At 33.2% G+C, this 22,651-nt stretch overlaps 1 protein-coding gene across 4 annotated transcripts in view; it reads left to right on the top strand.

Moving 5' to 3' along the window:
* Window positions 1-22,651, top strand: part of CADM2 (cell adhesion molecule 2) — a 1,108,651-nt gene that overhangs the window by 1,000,744 nt on the left and 85,256 nt on the right. For 3 of the 4 annotated variants that reach the window (XM_046003329.1, XM_046003328.1, XM_046003330.1), the window contains one exon: window positions 13,773-13,892. The exons of the other annotated variant lie outside the window; for it this stretch is intronic. In XM_046003329.1, coding sequence (XP_045859285.1) covers window positions 13,773-13,892 — 120 coding nt within the window. The remainder of the gene's footprint in view (window positions 1-13,772; window positions 13,893-22,651) is intronic. 4 annotated transcript variants of the gene reach the window in all.

The following is a 22,651-nucleotide window of genomic DNA, read 5'->3' as shown; positions in this document are numbered from 1 at the left end:
TAATTACTCTTGTTTCTCTAATACAACACCAAGTTCAGAGGGTTTAGGTAAAATATCTTCCCCTCAAGCAAGACTTCCCAGATACATATCTTCCAGTATAGGGAACACGGAGGATACCTTTTTATCACACAAGGAATAGCTGCAGAGAATTACAGATGACCTCAAGCTAATCTTATTTTGTGGATAGAAGCAACTCAAGTTCTAATATTTATTTCTCATCAACTGTTGCAAAATACATGTTCTTTTGTGAAAGTGTCAGAAACATACAGCACCTGGGAAATTTTGAGAAAGAATATGACAGTGAGAAACACAAATCAGATTCCCTCCAAATATTAAATTTCTTCTTTCTCTGCACTGCCAACACCTTTTACCTGCCTTCATCCTCATGCTAGAGAAATTTGTAACCACTCCTCAAAACACAAATGGAAGTGGAACGGAGAAGCTGGGACTCCTTAGTATCATCTGCACCTTCAAAACCCTCCCCGGGAGGGGAGGCGAACCATAAGAGACTATGGACTCTGAAAAACAACCTGAGGGTTTTGAAGGGTCAGGGGTGGGAGGTTGGGGGAACAGGTGGTGGGTAATGGGGAGGGCACGTTTTGCATGGAGCACTGGGTGTTGTGCAAAAAGAATGAATACTGTTACGCTGAAAAAATAAATAAAATGGAAAAAAAATGCAAAAAAAAAAAAACAAAACAAAACAAAAAAAAAACAAAACAAAAAAAAAAAAAAAAAAAACCCTCCCCGGGATTTGGGAAGATATATAGCAATAAAAGTAGAAAAAAATGAGTAGCATATTTCTTTTCCACCAGTAGTGGCACTATGCATGGCAGGCCCAGATCGTGGGAGAGAGTTCCAGGGAGTCAGATGAGAGTTTCAGTGGCGAATCCACTCCACTCAGAACCCAACTCAGGGTTGTTTCAGACGGTCGTAACAGAATAGAGATGCACTCTTCGAGAAAGGTTTGCGTGACATTTCCCACCTCTCTTCTAATGTATTCTTCCTATTAACATAATAACCCTTATATGAGATTTAAAATTATTTTGCCACTGTTCTAAAATTCCTTTACTTCATTATTTTTCTATTCGTGTGAATAACTTGTAACAATTCATTACATCATAATCTTAACTTACTATTCTTGTTTTAAGTAAAATTACCCACTATATTCCCTATCATATTTTTACTTTTATGTGTACATATTTTGCTTTTTGAGCAAATTTTACCTTAATGACCACGTAAAACTCTCCATAACTAGTATTATTATGGTAGAAAGTAAAAAATAATAAAAAGCTTCTTTATGTTAGTGACAGTCACTGACTTGATATCTCTAAGATATCACTTGACAGTTATGGTTTGTTTTATTTATTTGATCATGTATCTACTGCAATGAATACTGCTGAAAAACATGATAGCTTTTTTTATGTTTCCAGGATAATTTAGCTCAAAAGTAATACACATACATTCACATTCACAACACACACACACACACACACGCACACAAATATATAGGATCCATCACATTTTATTGTTAGCTAATAATGATTTTTAATAGTAATTGGGAATATTACTGCTAGAAATCTCTGTGTGTGTTAGTCTGGTGAAAGGTATCAAGCGATTGATAGCATATGCTTTTTCAGCTTTCAAAAGTCAATACAACTACGGTTTTCATTTTCTTCTACTTTTATTGTAAATAATAAATATCAAAAATGCTCAGAGATAGGCATACACACAGATGTCGCAGGCTTCCGCATCAAGCGAAGTACCTAGCTTTGTTGCACATTTAGATATATATCTTTTTCACAGATTATATTTAAGTGCAGACTCACTTTTAATCTTCAGTGCTGATTTTCCCTTTTACTTGATTTGCTTACTGTGGGAGAGATGCAAACCAAGTCATGGAGGGTAGACTTTCACCTTAGCAAACATTTCCAAATCATCTATCATCTCCTTCAAATATTTCACTCAGCTGTAGGATATAAATTCAGTTGCTTTAGGGTTATTAGTACCTGGTTCTAAATTTAACAAAACAATCAATGCATATATAGGTGAATGGGGTAATAATTATGAAACAGATTTGGAATATCATAAACTAATATGCTGAACTTGTTTTTAAAGTTATTTACCATAGAACTAAGCAAACAATTATAATACATGTATTTCTAGTCTTACAGTGTTTGTTATACATATTCATGTCATGATTATCAATGATTTGAAAACTGCTGAAGACACTCATCACATGAAAAAATGCACTTCAGTGCTTCCTAGTGAATACGTAGCTAGACTAAAAAGTTGGCAGTAACATCAAAATTTACTATTACATGTATGTCGCAATGAAACGTTTAGGAACAATGAGAGACTACATGACTTTTTTTCCCCCTCTTAGTTGTAGTGTTAGCCAGGTGATACAGATCACTGTGGAACCAAAAGAGTGAATTTCTGAGCTCATATGGGTGGGTGGGCAGTGAGAAAGAGAAGACTGGATTATGGACAGATGCACAGCCTAGTAAACATTAAAAAGAGATTCCGCTAAAATCTGTTCCCTCACACGGAAACAGACCAACCAGTTGGTAAATTAATTTTATGTACTCATAATGAGCATTTTTCCTTTGGAGAAGCTTTCTTTAGAAGCATAGATGGGAAAATACACAGTGCAGAAAGAAAAGGAGAGAAAAGACACCCATATGGAGCAACAAACAGTGTGCTAATGGAAGAGCGCTATGGTTGCTGCTCTCATCTCTGGTTGAGAGTTTGCAGACAGTAAACTAGTTGGACGATTCTTAAAACTGTATCTTCTTTAATCGCTGAGATAAAACATATCATTTCTGCACATGAATAAAGCAGGGAGAGCTGTGATGCCTGTGGGAAAGGCATACCTCTGACTGGATGAATGTGCTGTTGAACTCTGCAGAGAGAAGGAGAATGGGATCAAATAGTGGAGTCACGAGCACTGTTTCATTATAAAACATTTAAAAAGTTGCATATGTGCAGCATACTGAATACAGAGTTGAGTTTTAATTCCATCTCTTTGTTTTAAGATGAGCGTGAATTGGATAAATTAAGGTTTTACCTTTCAGAGTAAAAATGTCATTCAAAGATACTGCTCTGCCACTGTGAAGTAAATGTTTTTGTGGTACCTCCATGGAGCACCAGTGAAACCATCCATGGGGAAAGCCCTCATTCCTGCCTGAATGGAGAAGAGTCTACCACCCAACAATTTTAGCAATTTAAGTATCTTTTCTTAACACTATTTATACATAATCTTTTCTATTAGTTGCAGTAAAGTAAATGGAAGAATCCATGATACTCAGTCTTTCTAGATTTTTATGTGGAAATAAGGTTAGGTTGTAGCTTTACAAAGATGTGCAGAGCTCTTCTATTCAAATTTATGAGCATTAGTTGACTCATTCGTTAGAGAACTAAAGCAATATTCAAGTCCATGGGGGGAATTTGGGCATTTGTTTTCAGAAATAATGGCATACCCAACTAGAAGATACAGATCTTTCATGAAACCTGCTTTGTAGCTTCTTACAATGTAGTTTTTACTAACATTGTAACAGCATATTCTGTACTTATTCCAGAATCTAAGAACTATCCTTAACCCCTCTTTATCTTTATCTCCAACTCATCAGCAAGTTCTGTTGACACTATTCCCAAACCATGTGTTCAGTATGTCCACTTCTCTCCGTTATTCTCTCTAGCCTAGACTAGAGAGACATCCATGTCTACGATCTCTTTCCCACATAGCTATGATGTATTAATGTTTTAAATACATATTCCTTCATATCTTTCCCCTATTTAAAATTTTCTAAAGGCATTTCATCACACTTAGTGTAAAACCCAAATCCTATCAGCTTCATTTACTAAACCCTGCATAATATGCCACTACCTGCATATGAGACATCTCATCACTCTCTACCTGATCACTTCTGTTTCCCTGGTCCTCTCTTTCAACTCCTCTAAGACATCAGGCTCATTCTGTCTCTAGGAAGTTTGTCCAGAATGCTTGTCCAGGAAGCATGAATATGGATATTTGTAAGAATGACTTCTTATCTTTCAGATCTTGATTAAATGAATCTTCTGAGAGAGATCATTTTTGTCCACTCCAATCTAAAATGGCCCCAATCATGCATCACTTAATTTTAATTCTCTGCAAGTCATTTATCATTATTTGGTATTTTAGATGTATATTGGTATTTTTGATTTTGTATATGAGTATATATACATATCTATGTATGCATTTATGCTTATATATACTATATGTATGTATCTGTACCTGTGAATATATTCTATATCCATCCAGTAGATTAGGACTTTTTTGAAAGCAAAGATCTACTCTCATTCATCTCTGTATCTCTAGCTCTTAGAAAAATGCCTTCTAAATAGTAAACAATCAATAAATATTTCTTTAAGGATTATAATATTTCTTTGTCCCTTTCTGTATATCTCTCTCTTTGTATCTCTCTTCCTCTCTTTTCAACAGAATAAACTTTAGTAAAATAATATATATGTATATATGTATGTATATACATAAACACACATATCCACGTATATTCATATATATGTGTGCTTGTGAGTATACTGCCCTGACTTCTGTATACTGGTATCCTGACTTCAGAGCCGAATTAGGGAAACTGATATTCACTCTTTTTTGTCACCAAAATCAATACATTTAGGTTTCATCTCATATGGGGAAAAGAAATGATACCCAAAGATACATTTATTTAGCAATCCATAAATGGTGCCTTATGCAGTTAAGCAGTGCACAAAATGGACAATGTATATAGAATGTGTATAGAAGGATTAATATCATCAATAGGAATCCTAGAAGTTCCACATATGACTGAAACCATATGTGGTATATAAGAAATAGCGTAGAAGATGACAGGGAAAGGGAGGGAAAATTGAATGTGAAGAAATCAGAGAGGGAGACAAAACACAGGAGACTCTTGATTCTGGGAAAACAGGGTTGCTGGAGGGGAAGTGTGTCAGGGGATGGAGTAACTGGGTGATGGGCATTAAGGAGGGCACGTGATGTGATGAGCCCTGGGTGTTATACACAACTGATGAATCATCAGAAACTAATGCTGTACTACGTGTTGGCGAATTGATTTTAAATTTAAAAAAATGAAAGAAAAAAGCAATCATAGAAATTAGAAGATTTTTGCAATTGACTTCACATGTCTGTTTTGTTTTGTTTTTGCAAAATTCTGTGATTATTACTTACTAGAAATTTGATTTGTTCTTTGGAAGTCTATAACATCACTTACAAAGATAATATTTATTTCTGGACAATTTTTTTTTCTGAAAATCTCTATCACAATGTTATACTATCTAATTCTTTATTAATTCAGAAAATTTTCCTTAAGTATCTACTATATATAAGTGTTAGGCCAAACACTGCAGAGCCTATAAGAAATAAATAAACATTCCCTATTATGCCTCGACTTCATAGCAAAAATTAGAAAGTGAAGAGTTTTCACTCCTGTGCCTCACCATGATGTGACTTTCGAGATGTTTTCAGGGTCCCTTCATTAAGTAGAATATTCCAAGAGACATATTCAGGAGAATATGAAGTTCCATGGTTAGAAATGCTTTACTTTGGTAAAATATTCACTTCCTCGTTGAGAGCATATTTTAAATGTCAATAGCTTGGGGAAGGTAATTAGTTTATATAACTAAATCCTGGGAGGGGGAGGCAGTTTATTTAATAATCTGTTGTAAGTTTAGGAAACACTTTGCTTTGTGTGAGAACTCCAAACATTAGGGATGTGGGTCAGTATCTGGATTTCTCAACCAGTGTTTTTCTCCTAGATCGTGTGTCTCCTGTATGTATTCATACTTGATTTGAGTTTTTTCTTTAACCAGTTACAGAGCTCTTTTCCCAAAGACAACTTTCATCATCGCAGAACTTAAAGTATTTGACCAAATCATCTGATTTACTTTTTGACAAAGTACTTTTAAGAAAAAGCTCATCGTATTGAAGTAGGGGGAGCTATGTAATATAGAATCATCCACTTGGAAGGGTTTTTTTTTTATTTTTTTTCTTCCTACCTTAAATTTCACTTTACTTTTGTCGGTTTGGAATATGAAGGGATATTTTAAGAGAAAAAAATGTACACCTTTTTTCAAACAACAGACTGATTTTATTCATAAACTTTTCTTGCAATTACATGGAACTGTTGGTTACCGCCTATAGGTTAAAATTGCAGTACTTTTCATTTTTTAAAAACAGCTTTTTTTTTTTTAATTGCATAAGGCTTCCATTTAATATGAGAAGCCAGTAGAAGCTATCAGAGGGATGAAAAGGGATTCATTCAAATCTAATTTTTAAAAGGGTTCCTTTTTATGAAGCAGATGAGGTTACCATATGGCTCTTGAGAAGGAAGCATGCATGGGCAAGTTGAGGCCTTGTCAGCCCGGTGGTTGTCATTTCAGTAAGAGCCGTGGTGGTGCTGTTATCCATTCTTATGCTATAATCCAAATAGGCTGCTCCATGTAGCTGAACATAATGGGAGCAGATAAACATCCTTCTCTGCACAGGTAAAAAAGCAAATATAGTACATTTTTCCATTACAATTGCTTCCAATGGCAGTGCAATTATCAGGAAGAAGGTTAAGGATGCCCTATTATTTTTAAGGTTAGGAAAAGTGAATAGCGTCTTTCAAAAAGACATTTCTTGCCTTAATACTTCTAATATATGTTGAGTTCTGACCCTTCTGTATCTCCACTAATAATCCCTGGTTTGAACTCACTCTTGATTACCCTTGGACCACCCTGGAGAGTTAGTGACATAAAGCAGAAAGAAAGCAGACATATGGAGTCCAGACTAAATGGTAGCAATTTTTCTCCCTATTGAACACTAGTCCTTGGAGAGAAACAAGCAGCTTGGGCTTCTGGGACTCTTTATACTTAATTTTGCTTAGAAAATCCATTCTGAATGGGCCAGAATGCCATTTTTAAAAAGAGAAACTGCCAGAAAACAAAACAGGTTGACAAGTTAGAAATTATTGTACACTGCGTTTGTAGGGAACAGAACATACCTTTAACCTGAAAAGCTCGTTATTGGAAAAAAGGTGCTACAGCATTCTTCAAATTATTGTATACAGTGCTTGTTGGAACTGATTTCATTTTAACAAGGTTATACAGGATCTGCTCTGCTCTAATAAGCTCCAGTAACAAAATGTGGTTGCACTTTTTTTTTAATTCCTTCATTAGGATGTGATTAAAAAGGGCACTTTTCTATTATTGAATTGGATGATATGATTTAGAGCTCTAACACTTTTAAAAACATTGAAAACCCACATTCAGAATATAAGATTCTTCAGTGTGCTGCATTTTAATTTTTTTAAATAATCATTTAGACTTGGAAGACTCTTAGCAGAAATTTCTAAAAAAAAATCTCATACATGGTAATAACAAGGAGGGGATTTTTTTTTCTCACAAATTAACCATGAAAAAGTCTCAATTACTGATTCATGTTATTAAAAATGATACTATTCCCTATCTACTGACATCCTTGTCATTACCACCGATAGGAGCATTATTTATAAAATACTGGTCAAATTCAAAGCATAGGACTAGGTACCTGTAGGAAGCACAGAAGTGTATCATTATTCTATTATCTTATCTTCTTGTTGGTTTGTGAAAAGAATAAAAAACAAAAAATGCATGTTAGTGCCAAATAAATGTTATAGCCTCCCTGTTTTCAACCACCAATTCTGTGAAGAGCTTTAATATATATTCTGTGTACTGTATAGTTTATCATTAATAAGTTAGAATGGTAGAGTATATTGATTGCTTATGTAAATTAAATTTAAATTGAAAATCTTACTGTAGCATCACACATGTATTCTATCCTCCACTGGGAGAGAGGAATAGAGATACAGAGCTAGTGAGAAGCCCATAACGCCAGTTGTGCTCATATGGCTGCCCACGAATGTAGAGCATTGTTGTCATGAGGGTATTGGTAATATAGTGAGGGAAGCAGTATGTAAATGCAGGGAAAAAAAAGATGGATATTCAGAAGTGGAATCAGTGGATGTTCAGTTGGTTAAGGAAGTCTTCACTGAGCATATCCAAATCAGGCTGAAACCTGGGAGTAGCATTTTGCTAGGTATATCAAGAAAGGGACAGAGATTGGAAAATACTGGGGGAATGAATCAGAGTAAACTTGTCCCACGGCAAAATAATATTTTTAAAAACGAAGACATGTTGACTTATAACAACTGAACCTGAAGTTAATTGGTGAGATAGATATATAAATAAAATGGTAAGGTAATGTATAACAAGCTTGTGTAGAAGTATGCACTAAGTGCTTTGAGGGTGCTTTGAAGGAAGGTACTGGAAACAGGAAAGATAAAGAAACAGGATGTGGCTCTGAGAACATGGCAGCAAAGAGAAGAATAGCAAGAACTAAGTCTTAAATTTGGGGAAAAAACTTGTGTCAGGAACACATGTCTTCTTGTGTGCTAGACTTCAGTTTCTTTGCTTATGTTAACCAGGCGCTATGAAAAATAAAGAAAAGAAGGCAGGCACATATGCTCTAAGGAACTCAAATCCTCTTATTCCAATGAGGTGCCTAACAACAATGGTGGAGGCAGTTTGGTGTTCTTCATGGCAGAATCAAGCAGGTTGATCAGGAGAGATGATGGACTGATGAATCAGTCATTAACAAAGTTTAGCTATGGTCCCTGTACATGGATTTCAGTTTCCTGATTCAACAACATTGTTGTGTGAGCTGAAATTGTGCTTCTGCAAGTGAGTAGATCCTTACAGAAGTAACCTGCACTATTTACACTGCACTTATTTGTAACCCAGCATTTGCTCACATGAATAACTCTTGGCTGCCTACTTAGACTTTGCACTAATATGCAATTGTACAATTGACTAAATTTGGGGTTTTGTCTGACATTGAAATACTCCTGAATTTTCCTTTTACAGGAAAATAGTATATATGTTACAACTAAAATGAGAAGTGTAATTTATTGTAATTCATGACTTATGTGTAGGTAAAACTATAAGCAAGTATTTTCATGTCTTGGAACCTTTACTTTTCTCAGTTCCCTATAAAAAAACGAAGCCTTGCCTTTGCTATGGTATACATCTATCTAGACAAATAAAATCAGATTATTTTTACTTTGTTCACTTCCCTAAATACCATTTTTATCCACTACATATTTTATCAATTACTAACTCTTCATTCTTTATGCTTTAACATCTAAGAAATATATAATACAGTTAATTTCTTTTGTAAATTGTAAATTTGAACATTTTATTTGTAACTACTTTTTTTTCAGGCAAATTCAATATTATTTGATTCAAATAAGATATCCCCCAAGGAAAATGACAATAAAAAATTTGACTCCATCTTTTGTATTGTAGAAATCAGAGATCAAATGCCATGTAGTTAACTGATTAACTTATTATATAGTTATCATTTCTGAATTCTGATATTCATAAATTATGGCACAAACTATTAATATCTTTTTTTAAATTTGTAGTTACTTAGTGCCCATGTTCAGATATCCTTTAATCATATAATATTAAAATATTAAGATCTAAAATCAACAAGTCATATTTAGCAAATGACAAAATATTAATATGACTACAGATTATCTTACTTTATGAACAGTAAATTAATGCAATTCAGGGTTCAATTATTTTTATTGTGTGTGTGCACATGTGTAATTCTTCTGCATGTGGATTAGTATATTTTTATTCTTAAAAAAATGAGTATGTCTTGGAAGGGAAAAAAATGACCCACTGCCTTTTCTATCCTGTACTATATTTGACTGAGCACTTTGTATTAACAGTATAATGGTTTTAAAACTGGACAGAATTCTAGATACCTCAAAAATGAGACAAATGATAGGTACTAGTGTTTCCAATGTCATGTTTCCTTATGAAAATGGAGCTCCATTTTCACTATCAGTATCTAAATAAAAGGCCAAAAGGGAATGCACCAAACTAGACCTTTTAAACAATTGGGAAATGATGCGAAATGTTGCCACTTGGTTACAGGAGTGAAAATTCAATATGAGTGTTTGGACGTAGAAAGGCAGCTCAGAGTCTTTTTCTAATTTCTGCTTTGACAAGAGTTGCAGTCAGGCAGCTAAACTAAATGATCTTGAGGTGGAAGTGTTCAAGAAACTTCTCCATTATACTCCTATGAAATAGAATATGCTCTCTGCACTCTAGTATATACATATGCATATATATTTAAATTTAGAGACAAGGAGGTTCTATCCGAAATTTCTTTCATCCATTAAGTGGGGATAATAATAAACAATTCATAAATTTGTTGTGATCTTTTATTACTGATCAGGATAGGATCTACTTAGTGAGCCCTCCTGGCCTATTACTCTTTCTTTGAAAGTCTTGAATTGGGTGAAAATGAAGAGTTCATAAGTAACATGGAGGACATGAATCTCAGGTCAGACTCACACTACTTTCAAAGTAGCAGGAAAGGTGGGAAGTAATTCATTTTGCTAGCAAGGATGTTTATTTTAGGAAGAAGCTATAAATTGTGATCTTAAAAATTCGTTTTTTAGGGGCACCTGGCTGGCTTAGTTGGTAGAGCATGTGACTCTTGATCTTGGGGTTATGAGTTTAAGTCCCAGGTTGGAGGTAGAGTTTACTTTAAAAAAAAGTTTAAAAAAAATTATCTTTCAGGAAATAATTATTATCTATCTATATTGAAGACAGAGAGGATTTTTTAGTAGATGTATGGAGGGCACGTATTGCATGGAGCACTGGGTGTGGTGCATGAACAATGAATTTTGGAACACTAAAAAAAAATTAAACTAAATTTAATTTAATTTAATTTTAAAAAGAAATAATGAAATCTTTTAGTTTTGTATTAACTAGATGACCCTGTCAAAAAAATGGACTTTTATAGATCCCCTAAAATATGTTATATGTTTATTATGCTATGAACAAATTCATTTAGTAAATATTTCTTCACCTTATAACTTGTGCTAGAATCTGAACAATAAATAGGCAGAGTTCTTCCCTTCAAGGATTAATTGTTGAGTGTGGAGAAAATATCAATAAAATCAGAGCAGACAGAAAGTTTAGGTAGAAGAGAGAAATATCGTACAACTTTTTTTTATCTAAGAATTCCACGAATTCCAACTGATCCTATGTAGATGCATTTCAGTTGATTCTGATTACTCTTCTGGTGTTAAGTATTTAGATCATTCCAAATTTGCTTTTTTACAATAGAGTTGAAATAATTGGATAAACGAGAGTGTACTGTAAAAAGGATAAATGAAAATGTTGAAAATGTTTCAGAACCTGTAGGATGAAATAAAGTTAGTAATGATTGAAAATCTAACAGTGACTGGGAGAGATTTCTTATTTGACAGATACTTTTCCTGGCCCAGTTGTCATTTGTCCAAGGTGTTTTCCATCAAATTTCTCTCACCAGATTTGTTTTTAGGTACATTCGAAGTCAAGAGGGAAGGATGACAGGATGATGGACTGACAAAGCAGGAGTCAGAGTATGAGCCAATAATGATTTGTAGTGTTATCTGAACACTTTAAAAGATTCTAGGGCAGTTTTCTTAAAGTGGATTAACAACTTTTACAACTACTGCATTTTCACAATTATAGGAAATAAAGATATGGTTTGGTTAATACAAAAATATTCATAGTACCTGAAAATATATATTCTCTCCAAAACAAATCAAGATATATTATTATTCTATTTTTGTTGATATGGAATAAAGAAAAAGACCACATAATGTTTTTTTGGCTAATCCAAAAACTGAACAAATACCACCAAACACTGTTATTTATATTCCAGTTCTTAGGAGGTGAATGATACTGGCTGATTTTGGAAGGCTGCTTTTCAGATCTAATGGAATCTTATTTTAACTCATTGTCTAGTAGCAAATAACGTATTATTTTATCATCTGTGCTAGGTTTGGTAGTATCAGTTTTTTTACATGGAGTTTTAAAGAGCTAATACCATTATGTGTTCTTGTATTTGATAGCCCTGTAAGATATTTCTTTTTGTGTAAATTAATACATATATTTTGAGATCTTAATAAGCAAAAGATTTTACTAGCCGATGAAGAATGTATTATTTTCTATTTTAGGTATGCATGAAAATTAATATTACTCATGTTTTTTTAATTTAGAAAATGTCTTTCATTTACCTCCAGCCTGCCTAAACCATTTAGGAAAGCTTACCATGAAAATAAGAAGGTATTATAAAAATCAGTAAATAAGAGGTATATGTGCACATATACATAATATTTACTCAGTGTACTGTGTTGTTAAAGTCAGTTCTATTTTATGATCATGGTAATCGCACACCAGGCAATACCCATTTTCTCCAGTGATTAATGTAGCACCATTGAGTTTTTAGAAGGTTGTTTTCTTAATTTGACTGTCTAGAAAGCATTTTCCCTGTTGAAAAACAGGTGTAAACATCAATACCCAAGATAAGAGAGCAAGCTCCTACTGTTTTCTGATGTCTCCGGTGTAGAGAATCCAGCAGGTTCAAGTCTGAGGATTGAGGGGGGCTAATTTATCAGAAGTAAAAAACTAGAAAATTTTTGGTGTGACTCAAAGACTTTAGCTGAGAGAATGACAGGAAGCCTTTTAACAGCAAAATAATCTGTCAAACACTTTGAATATATAGGGACTGTGTGGCAAACATGTGAAATCAAACCCCAGTACTGTAATTATAGGTAATTTGTGAACTGTTTCTGGTTTCCTCACTGTGTAAATTATATGCCTATCCACTTGAGACAAGATTTGACTTTTTGAGACTCTTAGGTTCTATAGCTTGACACTGGCTACATTGTTTCAGTGTTTCCTACACTACTCTTCAAATTTTCAGCCAGTTTTGAGTGAAAGGAAGATTTCAGTGTAAAATTCTAAGTTATTCTTTCTGTTTATTATGTTTTCTCTATCGGAATCTAGTGTTGACTTTTGGCAACTTTGACTAATTATGGGATAGGGGTGGAGTATTATGGTTCAAGTCTATGTTCAATCACCCCTCCTATGTATGCCAAATAAAATAAATCATAAACCTTTCAGAATATTGGGTTCCATGCTAGTTGACTCAATACTTGTTAAAGACTCCTAGGTTCTGCAAAATTGTTAGAAGGCGTTACCAGCTAATCAGGGTAAGATCTGCAAGACTCTAAGCTGTACATTAACATCATTTGTGAGAAAAAGAAAAGCAAAGTAATAATAATAACAATTAGCTTCTTTTTTTGTTTGTTTCTAAAGATTGCTGTCATCTTATTTCCTACCATTAAGTTTTCCTAAAAGAAAAAAATCAAAAAAGCATTTAACGTGCATATACTCATCCATCATTAACATTTCTTTAATCTTTTATGGTGGTGTTATTTGTGTTTATTTCTGTTGTGTTTTTTCTTTGTTTACTTCTTTGACAAAGCATGTCACTTTTTGTTTTATCTGTTTCTATTTTGCTACTGCATGTCACACTTTTTAAATGACTCAGTGAACAAATGAATTCTTGTCATTTTAAATTTCACTCTAAATATTACAAATAATCTGCTTATTCTCAAACATTGCTCCAAGTTTTTGCTTTGTGTGGGAGCAGGAAAAAGAAGTGAACAAAAAAAATGACAAGAACCATGTGGTACAGCCAGCTTTGTACCTGATAATCTGTGTAAGCCTGTTAAAGTTAAACCTAAATAAGACTTATGTATTTATAATTTGAATCATTTGTGTTTCTCTTTTGTTTGCATGATATGATTTTGTTTTATATTTTGTTTTTTTCCACTCACCAGATGTTCCCAACACTTTGCTTTCCACTACTATCATCCCCTCCCTTACCACTGCAACAGTCACAACCACTGTAGCCATAACAGCCAGCCCAACCACATCTGCAACAACCAGCAGCGTAAGAGGTACAGTATGCTTCTTTGTTATGGCCTGGAAAACACATTAAATGAAGCTTTAAAGGGTTTTTTAAAAGGGTAGAAAAGTCGAGATCCAATTTTACTTAATTATAAAAGTAATTAAGTCACCTAAATTACTATCAGTTAGGGTTATTGGAATAGAATATGAGGCAAGATGGTACATTTTAATTTTTTTAGTGCCACTTACGACAATTATGAAAATATTCCAGAGTATAGGTTAAAAATATATGGAGCAAACACCGAGCCAATTTAAATGTGAACATGGGACATTTTTTTTTCTTTTTGCCTTGTCTTATAAATGTAAGCAAAGAAGTAAGATGTTCAAGGTTGCAAAAGTAGCTTTTGCTTTTTAAAGATCGTTGTTTAATGTTAATGACTTACTCTTCTGCCCTGGATTAAAAATACCCACAGTGTTGAATGTGTTCTAAAAATTGGCATAATTCATGGGGTCATTGTAAACTATTCACCACATAGAACTTTTAAGTAAATATTCAGCATGTCATCCTAAAGTAGGATGTCATTTTAAATAAATCTCTGAGTAGATCTATTTAGTCTACTAACAGAATGTTCTAAAAACAAATATTGGTAAAGCCGTTCAGGATGATAGGAATTCATTTGGCTCCGTGAGTAACTTCTGGTATTGGTTTATTAATAAATACTCTTGCCTTAAGGAAGCAACCTTGAAGAAATAGAAGTAATCTTTAAAGGCAAAAAATAATTACATTATGGTTCAGAAATATAAGAAAGCATACCTGAGCAGTCATTAAGTGGTTAGTAGGTGATGAAGAAATTAAACAAATTATATAAGTGCATTATAGGAAAACAGATTTTAAACTTAATTTTTGCATAAGCAATGTTCAAAGATAATTTGTCCTATTTAAGTCTGTCTTTTTGTATTTATACATGTTTTGTGTTATGTTGGCTATACTAATATGTGTTAAACTTAACAACTTAACTTGAAATCATGGAGACTTTACATTAATATATGTTAATTAAAGGTGTACTAAGTACTGGCTTAACATTATTTTCCTTCACTTGTAAAGGTTGTCCAATTAGACTGTTTTCCTTGGGATTTTATTGATTTGCAAAATTAAATTGAATTGCTAGCTTTGATGTAACAGTTATCATATTATACTTTTGCTTCTGAAAAACATCTGGTATTAGATAATTATTAATGTTTAATAATCATGTCAACTCTATTATATGATATATGATTGACAACTGAAGTTTGATAATAGTAGCTGTAAGAATTTCTCAAAAATTCCTGTGTTTATTTTAGTATTATTAAATAAATTGTATTTGAGCTAAGTCTACAAGTAGGAAGAATTTAAAGATCTTTCTCATAACAATTTATATGGAAATGGGGGAAAAGTAATAAAAATGGAAAAGGGTAAAAAATACTTTGTGATATTGTATGAAATGAGAGATACCTAAATTTTTACTTTGCTTCAATTTATTATTTTCCAAAGATTTTTGCAAATAGTAACTTATGTGAAATGCAATTAGTGCATGCTAACAAAATCTCTATGATAATATTAAGTTCTGACTGTACAGACAAATCACTTTGATGGAAAAGGATGGTGACATTGACTTAATTTTTTTTGAAGACCTACTTATAACAAAAAAAGTTGCTAATATTACATTATTCCTTCCTTCTTCAAAAACATTTATTGAGGATGGGGTCATGCCAGACAGTGTAATTATGGAAATTAAACATGTTTTATCTAAAATCACTAGCAATTAAATTAATGCATCCTTCCCAAGTAACCAGTGTCTGTGCTTAATGAAGGAAAAGTATTCATGTCTTTCACGAGCATATATGAATACACACTTCTTAGAATAAAATCAGAGAAAAATGTTTTATTTCAAAGTGAAGTGTTTAATAACATATTTTATATTTTTTCACTTGTATCTTAAGTGGAATCTTACTTACTGCATCTGAACCAGCCAGTTAAAATGAAATCAGTTTTCCACCTTTTCTAGTAAATTCACTTTTTACAGGTTTCCTAAAATGTTTTGTGTAATTTACACCATGGACTTAAAAAGTGGTAAAGAATTTTCTGCAGTAGAACATTACAAATGTCACAGAAGACACACAACGTTCCATTATTTTTACTTAACAAATGGAAGGTATTTTTCAAAAGGCACCAAAATATGTGGAAAGAAAAAATATTTTATAAGTTAGGCAATTCATAGTAGTTATTTTGTATAGAAAAAAAAAAGCAGCATCGACATTAAATGTTAGTCTAATACCTACTTTTCTCTCCCATCTTCAACAAACCACCAAGGCCTGGGAAAGTCATCAAGTGCACTTACATCGTTAATATTCTAGTCCATATTTGAGGGAGTAGAAGACTCAGTCAGCAGATAAACATTTTTATGAATTATTTTATGTATTTATCTGTTTAATTTCCATTGCCATTTAATAGAATGTGAAGTTCATCAGAGCTAGGACCTTTTTTCATTTTTGAGTACAGTTGACATATAGCATTATGTTTAGGTGTACAGCATAGTGATTTGACAAGTTTATACATTATTCTATGCTCACCACAAGTGTGCTACCATCTGTCACTGTACAGTGGTATTACAGTATCATTGATTATGTTCTTCATGCCGTGCCTTTTATTACCATGACTTATTCATTCGGTAACTAGAAAGCCTGAATCTCCCACTTCCCTTCACCCATTTTGCCTACCACCACCCTTTTCCCCTGGGCAAGCATCAGTTTTTTTCTCTGTATTTATAGGTCTGATTCTGCTTTTTGTTTGTTGTATCCATTTCCTTTTTTTATATTCCACATATGAGTGAAACTGTATGGCGATTGTCTTTCTCAGTCTGACTTATTTCACTTAACATGAGACCCTCTAGGTCTATCCCTGTTGCAAATGGCACAATGTCCTTTTTTAATGGCTGATTAATATTCATGTGTGTATGTACGCTTGTGTGTGTGCATGTGTATACCATATCTTCCTTATCTATTCATCTATCAGTGGATGCTTAGGTTGTTTCCATATCCTAGATAGTATAAATAATGTTGCAATAAACATAGGAGTGCATATTTCTTTTTGAATAAGTGTTTTCATTTTATTTGGGCAAATACCCAGTAGTTGACATATTAGATCATATGATATTTCTATTTTTAATTTTTTGAGGAGGCTCTGGGTTGCCTGGGTGACTCAGTCGATTAAGCATCTGACTCTTAATTTCCGCTCAGGTAATGATCTCACAGTTGTGAGATCGAGCCCTATATAGGGCTCAGCACTGGGCATGGAGCCTGCTTAAGATTCTCTCTTTCCCTCTCCCTATGCCCCTCCGTTCCCGTGCTCTTTCTCTCCGGTTCCAAAAAAAAAAAAAAACCAAACAATTTTTTTTTTTTTTAGTAAGCTCTATAGCAGTTTTCACATTGTTGTAAATTTTGCATTTACCTTTTTTAAGTTGACTGTATTCCTTTATTTGTTTATTGCCTATTAGAGCTTTCAGATGCAATTATTCTTTAAATGCAATTCATTTATAAAATTAATAAAAGACGTTTCAAAATTATAGTTAAAAAAGATTGTAATAAGAATGTATTGTCTAAGAAAAGGTGAGAACTATAGAGGACTCAGTATTTTCGTCTTGCATTTTTTTAAGCTTACATGTTTCACCCCTTTCATTAAATAATCTAAAGTAAAATTATTTTATTTTATGAGGTTTAAATGTTATTTCTTAAATTTCATAAAATATAATTTACCTATCTATATATTTAATAAGTGACTGCAAATGAATCACCATTAATGTCTCCATCTACACTCTTTCACTGCTACTAAGTTTTCCATCCTCAGATATGATAAACATACGTTTAAAGAATCACACCTGTGGCTGTATTAGAAATCAAGGTGAAATAGAACAAAAGAATCTCCTCAAAGCATCAGCCACAACCTTGAGAATTTTCACAACTCTTCAGTTTATACATAAAATGCATTTCTGTTAGGAGGAAGCAGAGCTTTAACCATATGGAATGAAAGCTAGCAATTAGCAGTATCTTGTTGCAAATAGAGGTGTTAAGACATGGAGAAGCAGTACACTTGAGCAGTCCTGGGCAAGATGAGGAAAAAAGGTGCCCTAGAGGCATTTGTAGGTGTGAGTTTTGGTTCTTCTGTTTACAAGGTCTTTGGTCTTGACAATGAATCAAACTGAGCCTCAGCATTTTTATCAGAAAAATGAGAAACTCTTGATAGAAGCACTTAATTCCCAAATTGTCTTGAGGATCAAATAATATTTAGAGTTCTGGAAACATAAACATCACTCAGTGCATAACAGGCTTATTTTTCAGTTCTTTTTAGTAAAACAAATGTGTTTATCTATAGCTGCATCATGCAATTACTGAAATCATGTATATATATGTATATACATATATATATATATAAAATTATATACATAACTCTGGAAAAAAATTTTGGTATTAGTTACTGATTACTTTTAAACCCATTTTTTATTGTTTATATAAAACATTAGATAAAATATTTCTAGAGCATATAGAATTTATCTATCTATGAATATAGCAATAGTTGGTAAACTTATTCTGGGTTTATATCATATAGCAAATATCTGGACATTTTATAGATCTCTTAAAATTTTTTTATTATAAAAGCCCATTGCTACAAGACATTTTAATTTCTACTTTTGGAAATTGCAGGGTTTTTTTTTAAGTCTAATGGCCTGATTAACCCTATCATTCAGTTCATATGACAGATATATTCTCTCACAAAGGTTTCTTATGTTTTTTTTTTTCTTTCAGATCACTGTGATAAATATTAATTAAGTAGTGAGTTAGGTATGATAATTTATGAAATGGTTCCAAATAACCTGATGTGATTTCTAGTAATATTATTTTAGCATGGTGTAGTTTAATTTGAAAACTTTTTCACTTTGATCATGTCATAGAGCTTTAATTTCATAACTATGTCATCTGTAAGAATCTTTAACAGTATCCTCACTGTACAGATAACAATATAAAGGTACCGAATTTTTTTTAATTGCATATGAGACAATGACATATATCAGTGGTTTGTCTATTTATCATAATTTTTAAAATTAATATTCATAAGTGAATGTTTTGTATTTATCAAGAGAGAAAACTTATAACTTCCTAATTGCTGTTTTTGGCTCTGCACAATTGTTAATGTCTTTCAAATACAAAAATGAGATGATAGAAATAAAGAGAAGATACAAAGCTTCTGATATATTTCCTGTCCTTATACTAAGAGTCTGTTCAAATACTTTATGCATTTCAATACATCAAATGAGGAAACATAATTCCAAACTTGATGGCAAAATGTTTATATAGTCTATCTTTGTAAACATCTAAATGAGTTATTAGTTCAAATATAGATTTGGGTTTACATTAGACTTTGAAATGGAAAAAATAATTTTATAGTAATAAAATTACATCATTTGTCTAGTAATCTTAACCAATTTATTCATTAGAATGAGGCTAATTGCAACGGGACCTTATTTTAGCATGGCATTACAAAACAAAAACAAGGGACATCTTTTAAAAATTTAAGAATTTGGCCATTATCAAACTCTCTACGACTAGAATAATAATGACCAAACACAAAATTTAAAGATGGGTACCACTGCATTGATTGCAGCCTATTGCTAGTAATGCTTTCAGATAGGAATGCCTAAGCCACTGTCCTGGGTGGGCCCCTAATATTTATAGGAGACCCCACAGACATTTACTCCACCGGGGCCAGTGTTGTGATGGGACTAGCCCTTGTGGTTCTTATTATGAGCTCAGGATACATTTTAGCAAGAAACCATTTGAAACTTTGAGTCACAAGATTTATTAATCAGTTCCTGGAAGGCCACACAATGAGGTCACAAACAGAAAGAGAGACCATGCAAGGACCTGGTGCTCTGCCTTTATCAGAGCATCCAAACATTTTGGGGGATCACTAACTGGCGAATTTGAAGCATAAGAGTGGGAATGAGGGCACAGGAAGGAAGAAGTGGGTTTACTCGAAGTAGTCAGTTACCTAAGCTATCCAAGGTTTCTGAAAGAGGAAATCTTATAGGTGGGGCAGCAGAATTCCTTATCTTGTTGTTTGGCTAGCAGTTGTATCCTACTGCAGGCAATGTATTTTCAAGGGGACATCTTTTGAAATAAATACCTCAAGGGGTGTCCTAGGATCCTGGGATAGAGTCCTGAGTGGGGCTCCCTGCTCAACAGGAAGTCTGCTTGTTCCCTCCACCTGCTTGTGCTCCCTTTCTCTCTCTTTTTTTTTTTTAAAGATTTTATTTATTTATTTGACAGAGAGAAATCACAAGAGAGGCAGGCAGAGAGAGAGGAAGGGAAGCAGGCTCTCTGCTGAGCAGAGAGCCCGATGTGGGACTCGATCCCAGGACCCTGAGATCATGACCTGAGCTGAAGGCAGCGGCTTAACCCACTGAGCCACCCAGGCGCCCTATATGCAGATTTCTTTACCTTGACTGTTCTTTCCTTTCCTGGCTTCAAAATACAATAAACATTAGTAAAATGAACACAATGTGCATATATGTGTCCTCCAAACCACCGTCTAAAGCATCTATTTAATTAAATGTTTTAAAAGCAATAATGATTTGACCTATGCTTCTATTCTCTATTTCCTTTATATCAAAGAAAGTCTAGTCTATCTTTATTTTTATTTGGTATTATTAATGTGTCACCTCCTTCCCTTTTTGGTGTAGATACTTTAAAAATTGGAATCTAAAATCATAAACATTTAACAGAATAAAAGAAAAAGCCAACACTGAGAAAGAGTAAATGGAGTATAAACATTAGAGCTCTGAGTTAGTCACTATAAATGCACTCCAATAGAGCATTTGCATTGGTAAAATATATCATCTAGACACAGTTAAATCCCAAAGTGTGCAAATCAAGAAGTTGTTTATGAGGTTGTAGTATGAGTGTTTAGCTATTAAAAATGTTTCTGGTTTTATTGGTGGTAATAAAACAAAATTTGCATGGTGTTGTGAGCTTTTAAAAATTAAGTGTCAATATGTTGTTTTTTTTTTTCCACTTGGCAAAAACTAAGTAATAATTCAGTCTCCAGATGGTCCATATAGTGAGACCTGCCTATCTGCAAAAAGACAGGTTTCCACATTTAAGCTGTAAATGTTGCTAAATTTCCATTAGTCTTTTTAAAAACAACAATTATTATATGAAATTGATGCAGTTTTAAAATTAAATATTGACACATAGCTTATAATGAAAATAGGCTACTAAAAATGTTTCCTACTTAGAAAGAGGAAGCAACACATATGGTCCATAGCTGAGGGCACTTTCAACCTTGCAACCAGTATTGGAGACGCTACAGGCTGGGCATGGGAGAGAATGCTGACTGCAGGTCCCCATCTCTTAGTCTGCTATGGGCCCACACATTTGAATAATGGCAGTGTTTTGGTTTAAGTTATTCCAAGATAGCATAGAATGCTAAAGTCATTTTTTTGTATTCTTGTAGATCTTATTTGGAACAGAATACATATCGCTTGTTATATATAACCACTTCTAACACCAAACGAAACTTTTGAGTCTGACTTGTACGAGGATGAACTCTAGCAAAATTTGAAAATCCTTAAATATATACCTATTTATTTTTAGCATTTGGGAAATAGTTGAGGAGAACTGATATTCTTATTTTCTTTCCAATACGACCTATTAAGGGAAGCAGTACACTTATGCTCTATTCTATTTTCTAAGGGCACTCTTGTGGTTTGTGCAATTTAAAACATCAAACATTTTTAAGAGTTTCATTTTAAGCTTGTTTATTTCTTTGGATTAGATCAATTTAAACAGAAATCTTAGTTCTGTTAGTTTATATTTCTTCTAAGTAAACAGTTTCACTAATATCGTTTTTACTTCTGTAAATGAAAGAGCATCTTAATTGATATTATGGTGATAACCCTAGATTTTATACAATCTAATAGCACACACATTTCCTACAAAACAACATCTAAGAAAGAAAAGAAAATGTTCCCTAGTAGACTATGTGCCATTTTCTGGGATTCATCTTTATATATATATGTATACATACAAATGTTAAATTTAAGATTTTCCATATTTATAATATTCCAGAAAGCACATCACTTATAAAATACAAAGACTTTGTCACTTATTACTAGGATGATGATCTGTTTTATATTTTAAAAGCTTAGACTACATATATAAATAAATGTATTTCCAGAACGTCTCTAAAATTATTTTTAAAATCATTAATAAACTAAACTGGTTTTATCTTTCTTACTAACCAATTAATTAAATTTATGAGCTGTGCCTTTGAAGCTGAAAAGATTGCTGGCACTGCCCTTGCTTCTTTGACACTCCACATGAAACACAGTTAATAACCTCCTGTGTTAGCTTGGTGAAACACCGAATTGATACTAATTATATCAACTTTGGGATAGAAGGTGACCTTGACTTCTGCTGGAACTTTCTGCCAGGACAATAAATACGAGCAAATGCCACAAAGCATGACTTCTGAGAAGGGTCTAATACAATCTATTAACTCTGGGGAGTTCGTGGAATTATAATAAGTGCTTGAATAATTGTAATATTTTAAAACATCTCTTGTTTCAATAATACAGTAGGGATTTTTTTTATTTCTCTAGATTTCAAATAATCTCCCACTAGCTTTCTGTAGTCATTTAAATTAGTGGTGGCCAGAAAATTAAATACTACCTGATGCAAAGTGCGTATAAGGTGACTGCAAGGCAAAGAGACAGAT

Source organism: Meles meles, chromosome 4, assembly GCF_922984935.1.
Source record: "Meles meles chromosome 4, mMelMel3.1 paternal haplotype, whole genome shotgun sequence".
Classification (NCBI taxonomy): Eukaryota; Metazoa; Chordata; class Mammalia; order Carnivora; family Mustelidae; genus Meles; species Meles meles.
The sequence above is the reverse complement of the archived record's forward strand: the minus strand, read 5'-3'. Positions and strand labels throughout refer to the sequence as shown.